This window comes from Aaosphaeria arxii, assembly GCF_010015735.1.
Source record: "Aaosphaeria arxii CBS 175.79 unplaced genomic scaffold BU24scaffold_2, whole genome shotgun sequence".
Lineage (NCBI taxonomy): Eukaryota > Fungi > Ascomycota > Dothideomycetes > Pleosporales > Aaosphaeria > Aaosphaeria arxii.
This window is the reverse complement of record NW_022983475.1, coordinates 3,161,829-3,175,616: the sequence shown is the minus strand read 5'-3', so window position 1 is coordinate 3,175,616 and position 13,788 is coordinate 3,161,829. Positions and strand designations below refer to the sequence as shown.

At 51.0% G+C, this 13,788-nt stretch overlaps 6 protein-coding genes across 6 annotated transcripts; 4 read left to right on the top strand and 2 right to left on the bottom strand.

The window, feature by feature from the left end:
* Positions 1–930: 930 nt before the first annotated feature.
* BU24DRAFT_124106 (FAD dependent oxidoreductase) lies at positions 931–2,925 on the top strand. Its single transcript, XM_033520927.1, has 5 exons — positions 931–1,307; positions 1,425–1,722; positions 1,781–1,932; positions 1,984–2,372; positions 2,434–2,925. Exons 1-5 carry the CDS (start codon positions 1,109–1,111, stop codon positions 2,662–2,664), a joined length of 1,269 nt encoding a protein of 422 aa, XP_033387975.1. The 5' UTR covers positions 931–1,108; the 3' UTR covers positions 2,665–2,925.
* Positions 2,926–4,134: 1,209 nt separating this feature from the next.
* Positions 4,135–4,894, top strand: BU24DRAFT_419252 (uncharacterized protein). The gene has a single exon (XM_033527171.1). It carries the CDS (start codon positions 4,596–4,598, stop codon positions 4,857–4,859), a length of 264 nt encoding a protein of 87 aa, XP_033387974.1. The 5' UTR covers positions 4,135–4,595; the 3' UTR covers positions 4,860–4,894.
* A 240-nt stretch (positions 4,895–5,134) lies between these two features.
* On the top strand, positions 5,135–6,337 carry BU24DRAFT_124082 (uncharacterized protein). The gene is made up of 2 exons (XM_033520926.1): positions 5,135–5,545; positions 5,691–6,337. The coding sequence occupies exons 1-2, from the start codon at positions 5,366–5,368 to the stop codon at positions 6,102–6,104; spliced, it is 594 nt and encodes a 197-aa protein (XP_033387973.1). The 5' UTR covers positions 5,135–5,365; the 3' UTR covers positions 6,105–6,337.
* Positions 6,338–7,219: 882 nt separating this feature from the next.
* BU24DRAFT_386643 (uncharacterized protein) lies at positions 7,220–8,307 on the bottom strand (the record flags this gene model as incomplete). Its single annotated transcript, XM_033524934.1, has 2 exons — positions 7,220–7,508; positions 7,550–8,307. 2 exons carry the CDS (start codon positions 8,305–8,307, stop codon positions 7,220–7,222), a joined length of 1,047 nt encoding a protein of 348 aa, XP_033387972.1.
* Positions 8,308–10,149: 1,842 nt separating this feature from the next.
* Positions 10,150–10,738, top strand: BU24DRAFT_124056 (uncharacterized protein). Its single transcript, XM_033520925.1, has one exon. It carries the CDS (start codon positions 10,254–10,256, stop codon positions 10,653–10,655), a length of 402 nt encoding a protein of 133 aa, XP_033387971.1. The 5' UTR covers positions 10,150–10,253; the 3' UTR covers positions 10,656–10,738.
* A 260-nt stretch (positions 10,739–10,998) lies between these two features.
* BU24DRAFT_419244 (NCA2-domain-containing protein) lies at positions 10,999–13,331 on the bottom strand. Its single transcript, XM_033527170.1, has 4 exons — positions 13,262–13,331; positions 12,475–13,212; positions 11,437–12,420; positions 10,999–11,357 (listed from the first exon to the last, which is right to left on the bottom strand). Exons 1-4 carry the CDS (start codon positions 13,276–13,278, stop codon positions 11,111–11,113), a joined length of 1,986 nt encoding a protein of 661 aa, XP_033387970.1. The 5' UTR covers positions 13,279–13,331; the 3' UTR covers positions 10,999–11,110.
* Positions 13,332–13,788: the final 457 nt, after the last annotated feature.

Genomic DNA, 13,788 nt, shown 5'->3' with positions numbered 1-13,788 from the left:
TTCGAGATACAAAATGACAGACGTTACGGTACAGATAATAGCTAGCTAGCCAGCGAATTTCATTGCTCTACCTCTCAATAATACTTGTGTGTGTGTCTGTGTCTATGATGTTCTGCAGATATAATTAGCCACGCTGTGACTCAATCGGAATGACTAGGTGGAGAACGGTAACCATAGGCTCTGCCATCATGCGACAACATATGTTTTCTTCCGAGGAGGAGTAAGGGGAAGAGGAGGGATTCGCATATTCTCTGGGGTGTTGAATGATTCTAGAATCTAGATGGGTGGTTCAGCTGCGGGTGAGAAACGCGGAGGGCGTTGAACGTCATGTTACGGAATGGTTCAACGGTAAGAAATGGCAAGACAAAGCTACACAAGGTAACCAGCACAATAACTTAGGTAGTTAATGGAAGCGGAACATCAGGCCATTTCTTTAGGGTCACGCGGAAGGCCCAAAGTGATGGGACGTGAATCGTGATGGGATGGGATGGAAGAATTGGTCTCCTGGCTGGCAGGTAGGATAATAGCGGCACCACAATCGCGTTCTCCCAATCCGACCATCGTATGATCTTTTTTTTTTCCCTTCCCCTTCCACCCTTCTTACTTTGGAATTCTTCCAACCCACGGGAACCACACATACAGCATTACAGCGGACACTAATCTATGTACAACACCAATTGCGTTACTTACTGCCCTTTCCTCTGCTTTCCATTTGGACGTCCGCCCCCCGCGGATGTACTTGCCGATGTAATGCTAGGAGGTTTATGGGATGGCAGGCATGCATGCATTCATAGTCATACATGCCTCCTACTTGGGTACTCTACTGTAACTTAACATACTTACTTGCACTTTATTATGGATCCCGCCCGCTTCGCACGTTTGACGCCAATTATTGTTCTCATGTCCCTTGTCCTTTCTCATTCACGATAATTAAAAATCCCCATGTACTCGTTGCTTGCATTGATCTCTGAATCCCCACCTCGAACCTCCGATCTCATAATACGGACAGCCGCTGCTGTCTTCGTCTCCCTCCCCTCCTACTGAATTACCCTGCTCTGTTCTGTGTAACGTAGCTACCCCGCATCTGTCCGCAAGCAAGCAAAAAGACATGGCCGACAACGCCACCACCGACAACAGCAACGGCAGCAACACCGTCATTCTCGGTGCTGGCATCATAGGTCTCTCAACAGCCTACTACCTGTCGCAATCTGGTTACACGAACCCTCAGAGCATCCATCTCGTCGATACCACCGAGGAATTATTCTATTGTTCGTCAGGATTCGCAGGCGGATTTCTAGCTGCCGATTGTAAGCTCTATTCCCCTCCCGCCCAAACAAACAAACAAACAAATCCACCAACAAATCCGACCATGAATTTCGACAAAAAAAAAGATATTCCCAGCTAACGTTTCTCTCCGATTAAAGGGTTCGCACCATCATCGGCCTCCCTCGGCATTCTATCTTTCCAACTCCACAAACAACTCGCGGAATCGAACAACGGCCGCAAGATCTGGGGATACAGCAGGAGCACAGGCATATCGTACAGCCAGGACACCGAATCGGCCATCGACGGCAGCGGAGAAGACTGGCTGAGCAATGGAACCAGTCGCGCTCAGGCTGCAGGCACGCGACACAATGTCGAGTCCAACCGTCCCGTCTGGCTGAAGGAAGTGGACGGCGCGAGTTTGGAGGTTATCAGTCATGATCGAAGCACGGCACAAATGTTGGTAGACATGATTTGCTGAGGGGGATATTGAGATTGGCTAACGGTGGATTTTCAGAGACCCATTGCGATTTTGTAGGTGGATGCTGGAGCAGTGCCTTCAGAAGGGTGTCCAGTTGCATCAACCCGCGAAGGTTACTTCCATAAACACCGACGGAGCAAGCCAGTTGAATGGCGTTCGGATACAGAAGGGCGGGGTCGAGGCAGAGCGTATGTCGTTTTTTGTGACCTTTGTTGTGTCAGTTTGCTAATTCTCGACAGTACCATGCACCAGGATCATCATCACATCAGGAGCATGGGCACCGCGGACATTCGCTTCTCTCTTCCCCAAAGCTTCGACACGGATCCCAATTGCTCCTTTAGCGGGCCACTCGCTCCTGCTCAAGAATCCATTCTTCAAGGAGCTGGATGAGGAGGAAATGTGCCACGCGATCTTCGCAACAGACACCCTGGGCTTCTCACCGGAATGGTTCTCGCGAGCCGGAGGAGAGGTGTATCTCGCAGGCCTGAACAGCACGCAGATCCCATTGCCGGACCAAGCAACGGAAGTGAAGTGTAACCCCGAGGCGATCCAGCAGATGAAAGAGTGTGCGAAGGCAATGATGGGCACAGTGGATAACAAGGAGCTAGAGAGCATCCGAGAATCACTGGTACGTCACATTCATTCATCAGTCTTCGAATGTCCCCATCAAATATGCTGACTTCCCACAGTGCTTCCGGCCAGTGACATCTTCCGGTCGACCCATCGTCGCACGCATCCCGGACGAGAAACTCGGCGCAGGCATCAAGACGCGACCCGGAAAAGAAGGAGGAGTTTTTGTGGCCGCGGGACATGGAGCGTGGGGAATCTCCCAAGCTCCAGGCACAGGACTCTGTCTAGCGGAGCTCGTCGAAGGAAGAGAGCCATCGGCAAACCTTTCTGCATTGGTTTTGCCTGCTTGATTGCTCCTCGATCGTGGGGGGATTTCCATCAGTGAAATGGTGACTGGCGACTGGTGACGGAGTTTAAGGCGCTTCAATATAGAGGAAAACAAAAGGATGGTAGTTGGTAGGAAAGGAATGCACATGGTAACATAAAGGAATTTCTCCCTTCTCTCTTAAATGAATTCTCCAGTTTGGGGGCACGAAATATTGTGGAATTGATCAGTAAAGGCTGTATAAGTACTACAAATGCTAGCTTGAATCATTCAAATTCGCCTCTCGTAATTTGTTGTGAACTGAGTTGTTCGATAGTGAAGGCTTTATTATTCAGATTCATTCACTTGGTTCACTTGGTTAATTTGGTTCAGATCTGCGGAACTTTTGATTCCATCGTGATCACTTATCATGAAATCTAAATCTTGTCCCCTTCATCCCCGACAGCAACTGCTTCTTCGCCGTTTCAATAGACTCGATCTGTGAAATTGGCAAACGATGCATCTTGCTATACACTTATATACAGAACTATACATCGTTCTCCAATAGTTTCCGAGGAAAGGGACTTCACTGGCGAATTAACTTATGATTAATTGTTGTAACATAGTCTGTTGCCCCCACGTGATTCATCGACATAAATTCATTCTCTGCAATGTTCTAGGGTAACTACTAAATACAGCATGATAAGTATCAAATCATGTTAGTTCTAGAAAGCCACTCCTCATAGTAAATCCTCCACAGTGTATGGTGTACTATATAACGTTTGATATCTCAGTATTTCGTTTGTAGGTTTGCTCTACAACTTCTTCATATATCAACCTGTATCAACGGCTGTAGACTCTATAGATTGTTGTGTATCTTTTTATTCAACTCTCTTTACCAGTTTTAACAAATCACTCTCATGCTGCACAAGATCCGATTCACGATGTTTCCAAGCGACATCAGAATAGCATCACTCTTCCATACTTACTTCAAATCCAATATCACTCCATCACAAAAGGGAAAGTTGACTTCCCGCCCATTAGACCCCTAAGGTACTCACCTTCCCCATCCCCCTCCCGATATGGTAGCTCAGTTCTCCGCCACACAGCTACATAGGCACAGTCAGTCACGAGGTTACACCAACCTACTCTACCCTCCTCTATTCCGTTTCACATTTCCCACCTCCGCCACAGGACCAAAACCTCCCACCCACCCTTCCTCCATCTTTCCAAATTCTCCTCGAACAACACGAAACGAAACGAAAATGCCACGCGGCCGACAGGTCCTAACCTTACCGGCGCGCGAGAGAGAGGTGTGTGAGATGGAAATCTGTACTATTCTGCTTGACTCACCTGACCTGACCTTACTAAACATACAGAAACAGACGAAACACACGAACATTCCTATCCAAACGTAGAGAGCTGATTCACTGTGCCTGTGCCCCGCCACATCGATCGGTCCATCGCGTTCTTCTCTCGCCGCCCGCCGTTTAGGCCTGGATCAAGTATCTAATTAAACACAGACACGAGGGTGCTTACCCAAAGGCCTGGACGCCTCGTTCGGTGGTAAAGCAGACGCAGAAGCGAATCCCTCTGTATAGCGGGTAGAAGACAGAAGACAGAAGTGCACAACCTTACTCATCCTTCGCATGCACATCATTGTGTCTAAGGTATCTACCAGAGAGCCGACCGTACCGACAGGGAAAAGCGAAGAGTGGAAAAAGTAGAAACTTACCTCAGCCTACCTGGGTAGATGAGATAGATGTGCGTGGCTGAAACGGCGCATCGAAGGTCGATCTTTGTGGGTTTGGCTGTGAGCGAGTGAAAGCGAGTGAGCAGAGAGTGAGGGGAGATTAGCAAGGGTCGGGCGCAGCAGGGAAAGACAAGCAAAGCAAGCAAGCAAGTAGCGAAAGCGTTCTCCACGTTTGAATCCTTCAGGGCTGTCAGTTACCTAAGGAAGGTAGGTATCTAGGTAAGATGGCGATGTACCTTTTTTGGGAGGCATCTCAAGCACGTGCACATGCTGTTGTGAGGACGAACCGACCAAAACGGGCGATGCGATGCGTGGATTTGACCGTTACGATCACTCTCGCCTCCCTCAGAACGTGCTCGCCATTCCCAAACGGTGCCCGTTCACGCGCGCAAGAGCCGCAGAGCAAGAGCGGAAAGGGACCAATCCGCGAAACACGCCTCACGGTTGCGGCAGTTCTCTTTTTGTTGCTGACGGGAGATAGGGAGTGAGTGGGGTGGAGGGGGTGGTGAGCTCGCACGACTGCGCCGAACATGGGCAATTGTCTGATTCCTCATCACTTGCTATTCTCTATCTCTCTAACTACCTCGCCGCAGTTCGAGCTCGTGCTCGTGCTCGTGCTCGGTTGCTCGTTCGAGCCTGGTGGGGTATGAATGTGAGAGTGCGTGCGCAAGTATGCTTGCTTCGCAGCAGAGCCTCATCATCCTTGCATTGCTGCTTCGCTCGAATCCAGATCCTGGAACCAGATCATGGCGGTTTCAAGGCTAGACTTTGGACACTTGGATGGGTGCTCGCATTGATGAGGAAGATCCTAGATGTGGGGAACGGGTTGCGATTCGATGAGATGGCTGACATTGACATCCCACCAACCAACCAACCCTGGAGGAGGCTTGACAGCCTCAACCTGGGCCAGGATAACTCAGAATCCAATCTGAGGTCAATTCATCCATGTCCTTGATCGTGATCGGGGAGATTGCCGAGTCAGCGATGCGATGCGATGCGAATAAAAAAAAGAAGGCCCTTCATCAGCAACCCTTGCCCCGTGATCGAAGGATGCTGCTGGCAGGGCGATGCTCACTCCCTCCAGACAGACAAGCCTCGCAAATCCTTCACGATCGTGCAACGAAGGGAAACGTATCCCACCACTGGATCATTTAGAAACCATGGGGTGAAATGGGTAAGATCGTTGCTGTGTTTGTGCTTGTGCTGTGAGGATGGGATGGATGAAGAAACTCATGAGGTCTTGCAGTCTGTACTCTTTTCTTCGACGGGAGGAAGAAAGGCGTAAGGGTAGAGGGGAGTAATTGACTTACGGAGTACAGTACCGATTGCATCCTCATCCTCAATCCTCGTCTTCAGGGAGATACTCTATCATGATGCTCATCCTCATCCTCTACAACATTCACAGTTCGCACAATCCATCATCCATCCCGCCGTCGTTCGCAGCAACCTTGAAACTCCTAGATCCCAAACATCACGACTCTTCTACACTCTGGCATCTTTCAACATCACCATCACCATCTCACCCCGAACAATCCCCTCAACCTCAGGCCCACTCTCGCTCCCACACAAACTCTTCATCGTCCTCCCCGTTCCCTCCTCCCTACACTCCACATGTCAATCCAGCCTTTCTTCCTCCCTCCCCTTCATTTCCGCAACCATCCTTCCTCCTCCAATCCTCCCCGTCATTCTACCCTTTCACCTCGTTCTCTCTTGCTCCAACAGCCGAAGACTAATTCCCCGCATCCCATCCCATCCCATCCCATCCCATCCTCAAGGCAAACTAAACGCAGAGGAAGAGGACGAGGTAAGGTGAGGAAACCTTAAAAACCCTATTGAACACGCGGCGGTGCTGTGCTGTTATCTTTTTTGCGCAACGGGATCAGGCTGCTCGTACGAACGAGTGCGTACTGTATTGTTCCTGGGGGAGAGAAGAGAGGGGAGGATGGGACGTTGGGGGATGAGAGGTAGAGAGGTTATATGAAAGATGCGTAGATATGATTGTTGGAATTTGGAGGTTCTACTGCTATAGTGCACTTTTGTATAACTTAATGAATGAATAATTTGATTGAACGAACATATGTATGAATGATGGGGTGATGTGATGATTTTGATATCAGCCAAGTTGAGTTACTAGTGATGGTAGTGATGGTATGTGCTATGTACGAAGTGTGGCTATGGTCCTTTTCCCCTTGGAAGATTTAACATGTGCTTGGTTCAAGGGAGGGAAGGAGGGGGTGTTTGGTGGTGGTATGTGAGGTTTCAACGTTCGCTACTGTAGTTGTTGAGAGGCCAAGAGGGCGCGGAAGGTTAAGTGAGGTGATGTGAGGAGAACATACGCTCAAGGTGGTGGGAATTTGTGGAATGGCACATCCAAGGGAGAAATCTAAAGGGTAGAGTTCTGCAAGGCTCTCAGTTAGTACTCCTGGTTCTAGACTGTTGAGTGTATCAAATCACCAAGGAAGTTACTGTCATCACGATGCATTCAAGTATGGAAGATCAAAGTTTTATAGAAATGGTTTCATTGCAAAGGCTAGCAGGCTTGTGCCTGATCCAAAATCCGCCATCGCCCAACCCGTCTAGAGTGGGCCAGTACCCGGAGGTTGAAGAAGTTGTTCATCAAAACATCAAAGTGGTAATCCCGCCGCTTTATGACTCCTCTAAACTCCCCTGTAAATTCCCAGTATATACCTCCAAAGAATCCAGCCATCGCTTCAAGTGTGGCTTTAATGCGAAAAGTTCCTGTTGACGCCGACCCTGTCTAATACCCAGTGAATCTTGCTTTTTCGTCTCCACGCTCCTCTGCTCGGCCCCGTCTGCAACCGCCAGTGACCGAGCGACCTCGTCGATACTACACCTCTGTGGCTGCGAGAGCCTCGTCGCAAGCGGTAAGCGCTGCGCCAGAGGCTGTCTGCAAGTCGAAGTGGTGCTTTGTATCAAACGCGTCAGAAAGGCCATAAGGGTTGCTGGTGTGGGCGTCGAAGAGAGAGCCGGTGAAGAAGTCTGAGCTGTCCACCAAGCTAGTTGCTGACTGCTCCAGTTGAGTTTCTGGGAACGAGTCAAAGCTAAACAGATCGTCAAGAGGCTTGTCGTCAAAGGACGGCATGTGAGGTTGAAAAGAGTAAGATAGGCCAGCGTCGCTTGGAATGGAAGAGAGCGTGCTTGCGAGGTCGACCGACACTGCAGGTCACACAATATCGCAGCAGGATATCGTGTCTGGTCGAGATCGGTAATCACGCTCTCTGTGTACGCTGGCGTATCTGGCGCGCAGGACTCATCTCGTGGAGAGTCCATTGATGCCATTGATACGGGGCTGGGGAATGAGGTTTGGCGGGGGTTGACAGTTTCCGAGGGTCCGAGAAGGGCTTCGAAGTTGGTCTCGTTGGCGGTTGATGATGTGTCGAAGGTTTCGTCGATGACTTCATTGGGGTGACGTTGTTGGAATGCCTTCAGCTGAGCCGCCATGCGGGCCATGGCAGCTCGAGCGGCCTGGAGGTCGGCCTCGAGCTTGTCCTTCTCGTCCTGAAGATGCTCGACCTCTTGTCGCTTACGCTCGCGGGAGTTGTGGGCAGCGAGGCGGTTACGCTTCACTCGTTCGATTCTCCGTTGCTCCTTCTCATCCTCGGTCTTGGCCCGCTTACGTGGGGGCAGGTTGGTCTTTGGCTCTGGGAGCACCTGGCCCCATGACTTCCTCTTCTTTCCGGGCTTGCCGTCGGCTTGTGATGATGTCGAGGAGAGGTCTGGTGTGGCGGGATGTGATGTGGGAGGGAAGGGAGATGAGGTATATGCGAGATGTGCTGCGAAGTCCTCCATCTTGATGGTTGTTGATGAAGGGTCGATGGTAGGTGGTGGTGGGGTAGCGAAGTGATGGTGGGCCATCATGGCCGGGGTGTTCATGGCCTGTGCGAAAAGAGCGCTGTAGTGGTTCTCTGCCTCCATGGTTGTAGTGGTAGTAATGGTGTTGATCGTTGTACTGCACTGGTGCTGCTGTATCTGCTGCATTCAACCTGGAGGCGAGGAGTTGAGGGGATGATATTCAGATGGAGGAGGTGAGGACAGGTGGCATTTATGGTAGGCAGCGAGGGACAGGGGCGAGACTGGACTTACCCAATGCGGCGTAGCGTATTGCCCATTAGATTTCTTAATTTAGGCAGTGAATAACGTAAACCCGAAGACGAGACGACTGTGGACCTCGACACTCACACTGACTCCACCAAAGACCACCAAAGACCATACCCAGGTTCCCTATCTTCCGGCCCAGAACCCACTCACCATCCGCTGCTGCTACAATACACTAACCTACACTGTACTGCTCGTCAATCCCTCGAACTGCTGCGTTTCACCACGGAGTCCGCCCGTGCACCGAGGGAATGTCAGGGAATCCAGGGGGAAGCATTCCACCATCCTCCAATCCTCGAATCCTATTCCTCCCCCTCGCCGCACGCTGCACGCCACACCCTCGCCTCCACTGCGTTGTTTGATCCCTCTCCTCGCCCTTGTTCACACGGCCTCTTCCCTCAGCAATCCTACTCAACTGAGGGGAAGATGCCAAAAAGACGACTTTGGGGTACTCAGCCCTGGGCAACGATCTTTTCGAAACAAGCACAGCAATTCATCAGATTAGCGGGACCTTTTTCGACCGTACCATTTCGGTACGGGCGAATTGTAGTGCCAGATTTCCACTGGTGAGATGTGAGGGCATTAACGGTAACACAGTCAGCGGAACGAGCACGCCAATACTCGGTTCTGTTCATTTCTGTGCGAGCACTGTAACCATCAGCCAGTACGAAGACGAGACGAGACGTCCCTCCCTCGTTCCAATTATGGTCGGCCGCAACGGCTGGCGTAAGATCGAGACCTGCTCTCTCTCTCTCTTCTCAGAATAATCAGTCTCAGCAAAAATACGCTGCAACATTGTTGCATGACATTATTAGCATCACCAACTTGATTTCACAATTCTGCCAGGCGAAGTCACGCACACTCGAGACTTTTCTTCACCCGTATATTGTCGCTGCCCGAGCTAACTCAGATGCATCGATCTGCCCTGGCACTGAACCTTCTCGAACATTGGAATGATATGCACCCCATAGTCGATGCAATATATTTTTCCAGGCTGTTACCCGTCTCTTTAATTGACCCCGCATAATCGCCAGCGAGAAAACCCTTCAATACGTGCAGAGTGCAGATACTCCCGTTGTCTATATGAATTCACTACCGGGAGATTTGTGTATCTGGGGTAGCAACCTTGCACGGAAGTGTTGTAGAACCTTCCCTTTCGGTTTCATGGGGGGAAGTTCATTAGCCTTCCCCGGCCCTCTTCCCGCCAACTACCGTCACATGCTACAGGCACATTTAACGCACTCAATTAATAAAAAATAACGGCTGCAATATAGTAGTACGATGATCAGTAGTTACTGGCAAAGCTACTGTATGCAAATCTCGGAGGTTGAGTCTGGAATTGAGCGGAACAATTCAACTCCCTTTACTAGTAGTTACGAGGCCCCTTTGGCCCATTCTTGCGCACCCCTTGGAATAAATCTTCCGTTACCATGGCGTGTAGTGGAGGCGGCGGCGGCGGCGACACGACCGGAGCTCCCTATCTCCTCAATCTCGGAGCGCGACGCTACAAAGTACCGGTACGATTGCACGAGTAATTACTGGCGCACAAGCAGATAAAGGTATTGGTGAGTCGTGACACGGGAACGGGAAACTCCTTGAATAGGCAGTTCCCTAGACTTGGTTTGGACCCTTATTTGCTGCCGCTCTCATTGTTTCGCAATTCCACAGGTCTTGGTCTTATTTTCCAACATCTTCCATGACCTTCGCCTTGCCTTTCCCCTTCGTGAGGCGGGAAGGGGTGACGATGCGACTCCATCTGGTTCTCGATGCTTCGCCCGTCCCCTCGCAGACGATTGATGGAGTTTGTCGGTCCCAACAAGATCGGCTCAGGAGGCAGTCGTCATTGTGCTGCTTTGGCGCTGCGTAATCGGCACACTAGACATAGAACAAGTCCCACATTTGCCATCACCACTGTATTGAGCGTCATAAGCTACACTCCCTACGCTAACGAATCATCAAGGCAGCAGAATTCGAGTCGACGACAGCAATCCACGTGGGGATGTCGTATCCGACGATGCTCCTCTCCGCAAGCAACTACAAAGAAACAAGTCAGGAGATCCCGATTTATTTTGATCATTCGCAACTATCGAACAATAAAACAAAATGCATTGAAGCCTAGAATTCGCGCTAAATCGAAGCCCATACCAGCGACATTCAATTCGAGTTGAGTTTCTTTGACGATGATGACTGTTCGGTTTCGCAACTGCCGCATGTTCGATGTGCGCGGTGGGAGTAGTGGAGTCTAATCGTCATTCTCCCTATTGTATCATCGGAGCTCACCTGAAGCCGCTACGCTGGGCATCATCGGGGTTTTCTGCGACGATACGAGAGTGATGAATCCCGTGCACGGGACATGCGTTTTGCGTTTGGCCGCCGTGTTGGGGAGTTGGAATGGGGCAACTGCTCGAATGACCGAAGTTGGACGACCACACACCAACTGGTTGCTTTTTGGTAAACCTTGGTTGCGCACATCTGCTTTGTGGGAATTCTTTTTTTTTTCACACAATAGATGGGATTAATTTCTTTTGGTCCAATTGCTATTGATACAGACACCAGGTAGGCTACGCTTTGAGAGCGTTTCTTTTAGAGAATTCGTCAATAACGACGACAATAAATGCTATTATCATGTGAACCATTTTGAATAAGCCCAGCGTATCCGCTCCACCACCTCCTTCTGGCGCACGAGTCCAGACCTCACATCCACCAATTCATCCACCTCCCTCAAGAAGTCGTGGAAGATGCGACGAGGGAGAATCCCACTCGCAGCCTGTCTGAGGAGGTGCACCTCGCACAGCAAAAGCCCGTGATCTCTGTATGAAAGTTCCCCGAAGTCAGTTGGAGTGGCGGCGACAAGGATGCGATGGATATTCCTGCACGCAGATCGTCGTTAGTAATTAATTCGCCGTGCGAGTAATAGGAAAAAGAAACAAGGATCGGGGATGTTTTTACCTCAGGATGAGCAGGAGTTGGCCCTCTCGTGCCCACTTGCGGACGCTGCTACGGTTGGTGAACATCCCGCGCAACCACCGGTAGGTCCCAATGGAGACGAGGACGCCAGGCGTGAGGCCGATGAAGCCGAAGAGGAGTTCCTGGCTCTTGAGAATGCTGTCGATGCCGCTCATCGCGACCTCGACGTCGACTTTCGTCTTCTGGATCTGGATGAGCAGCGCGGTGATCAGGTTGCCGCGGATGGCGCCCATGACGGGCTTCTGCATGTCTTGCTCGTAGGCTTTTAGTACTGGGGTGAGGTCACCCTCTCTGACTTTAGCGCGGATGTCGGCGATTTGGGTGTCGTTGAGCGCGGGGCCGTCTGGGTTCGCGACCGCGAAGTCGACGACCATTCGCTCCAAGCTCGCGCGATCGCCTTCCAGGCTTCTCTTGCTGAGGATGGAGACTTCGCTGCCCTCGTCGTGGCGGATTGTTCCGATGACTTTCTTTGAGGGCTCGACGACCCAGTTCGACCAGAAGTCGATGACCGTCTGGCCGAACTCGCGGACCCAGTTTAGTATTTCCTCCTTGCGGTTTATGACAATTCGGAGGATGGTGGTCGATGAAATGAGGAAGACGGATGCTGGGAGCCAATAGCGTACGAGCAGCGAGGGGCGGCCATTGGTAGTGACTGCGGTGCTGAAGGTGGTCGAGTATTTGCTCAAGGCCTGGTTCAATGTATACTGTAGACGCTCGGCAACGTCTGTCGGGCGGAGAGATGCAACTGATCGATCGGAGGAGGCGTCGTGCAAGTCATAGAAATCGTCTTCCTGCGTGTAAGCGCCGACTGAGCCGTCGAACTTGTCAATTGACATGTCTGCGTCGTTCACCGTGTGAATGACAGCATCCATGAGAGCGATGTTCTTAGCAATGGTGCTCTTCCATCGCTGCCGATTGTCCTGAGCTCCGTAGCGTCCTGGAGTTTGTAAACCGTCTTCGTGAATGCTGGGTCTTGGTTAGCCTATAGAGCAGTGCGAATTGCACGCATCCTGAGCTTACCTCTCGTTGCTCAAGCCTTCGCCCAAGAGCAATCCGAGAGCATTCGCGTTCATCAATCGTATCCTCTTCAAAGCATCTCGCTTGCGTTTTGCCTCGCTCCTGACTAGAGCTAACGGCGAGACGACTTGACGTTGGATGTTTGCGAGAGACCGCTCTTGCACGGCATCCTTGACGAGCCCGTAGAATTGTTGCCAGCCGTTCGCCAATTCCCCGCCCTTAGAGCGCACATCGTGATATATGTCGATAGACCATCGCCACAGACGAATCGGGGATGTCTGGACGGAATATAGACCGGCGAACCTATAGGTATTCAATATATCCTCCCAATACCAGATCTCGTCCTCCAACGGTATCGTTTGCTCGAGGATGGTACTCAGCACCTCGCCGTACGCCTGTGTAGTAGCCTTGCTGAGAAGGAGCCATTCCAACTCATGTTCATATGACGTCTCTGCCTGTAGAGCGCCTGAGTCGTCGTGTTCGGAGAGCTGCGTGCACGTGCTGCAGCTGCTGGAGATGTCTGCTTGCGAAAGGACGGAGAGGATTTTGCTTGTGGGGACGAGAGAGGACTTGGACGACGAGCCGGCGGAGAGGCTCTTGATCAGCGATTGTAGCTGTGCGATCCGTGCTGCCTTTGCGGGGTCGTGTGTTTCCTCCCGCGACACTGAGAAGCGGTCGCCTGGGGTGGTTGTCTCTGACAACTGTAGCCGGTCGAGCTGGCTGTCAATGCGATTGACTTGGCTGGCGCTGGTCAGCTAAGACTGAGGGAAAGAGGAATATGGTGACTTACTCAACCACGAAGGACATCTTGCCGTCGCGTTGCTCGAAACACTGCACTCATGAAGCACTTCAAGGTGTTGGGGGTGGTCTTCGATCTTATGATTACGCTTATGCTTTTTGCTGCCGCGGCTGTGACGTCGGTGGAGCTCCGGCCAATCAGAACTCAGCTAGGAGGAGTCCTGGTGTCAATCATCCAGCACATCAACACAAAGATATGTGGATCTGCCACCAGGTTTGATTGTGTCTCGGGAGAGTGCGTCAAAGAGTTGGGGTACTGTTACATTGACTTTGATTGCTGTAACTGGCGAAACAGAGGTTGTCGTACGGTGATCATTCAGCGATTACACTGCGCTCATGCATTTTGGGACGTTATATCCTCTCGTCACACAAGGCGGCTTGCATTCTAGACTTGAATCAATCATTTGGCTAAGATACCTTCCATTGGAGGGGACTAAGACGGGGTATCCATGAATGAAATCAAAAGGCTTGGGTTCTTGAGCTTCTCATGATGGCAGTATTGTTTGACCTACAATCATC

Coding starts and splice junctions, on each gene's coding strand:
- BU24DRAFT_419244 (XM_033527170.1), bottom strand. Junction 12,421..12,474: donor GAAGGCTTGAGCAACGAGAG/GTAAGCTCAGGA, acceptor ACCAAGACCCAG/CATTCACGAAGACGGTTTAC. Junction 11,358..11,436: donor CAACTCCTGCTCATCCTGAG/GTAAAAACATCC, acceptor ATCTGCGTGCAG/GAATATCCATCGCATCCTTG.
- BU24DRAFT_124082 (XM_033520926.1), top strand. CDS start 5,366: ATGCGAATAAAAAAAAGAAGGCCCTTCATCAGCAACCCTTGCCCCGTG. Junction 5,546..5,690: donor GAAACCATGGGGTGAAATGG/GTAAGATCGTTG, acceptor TACGGAGTACAG/TACCGATTGCATCCTCATCC.
- BU24DRAFT_124106 (XM_033520927.1), top strand. CDS start 1,109: ATGGCCGACAACGCCACCACCGACAACAGCAACGGCAGCAACACCGTC. Junction 1,308..1,424: donor CGGATTTCTAGCTGCCGATT/GTAAGCTCTATT, acceptor CTCCGATTAAAG/GGTTCGCACCATCATCGGCC. Junction 1,723..1,780: donor GATCGAAGCACGGCACAAAT/GTTGGTAGACAT, acceptor GTGGATTTTCAG/AGACCCATTGCGATTTTGTA.
- BU24DRAFT_124056 (XM_033520925.1), top strand. CDS start 10,254: ATGCTTCGCCCGTCCCCTCGCAGACGATTGATGGAGTTTGTCGGTCCC.
- BU24DRAFT_419252 (XM_033527171.1), top strand. CDS start 4,596: ATGGCGATGTACCTTTTTTGGGAGGCATCTCAAGCACGTGCACATGCT.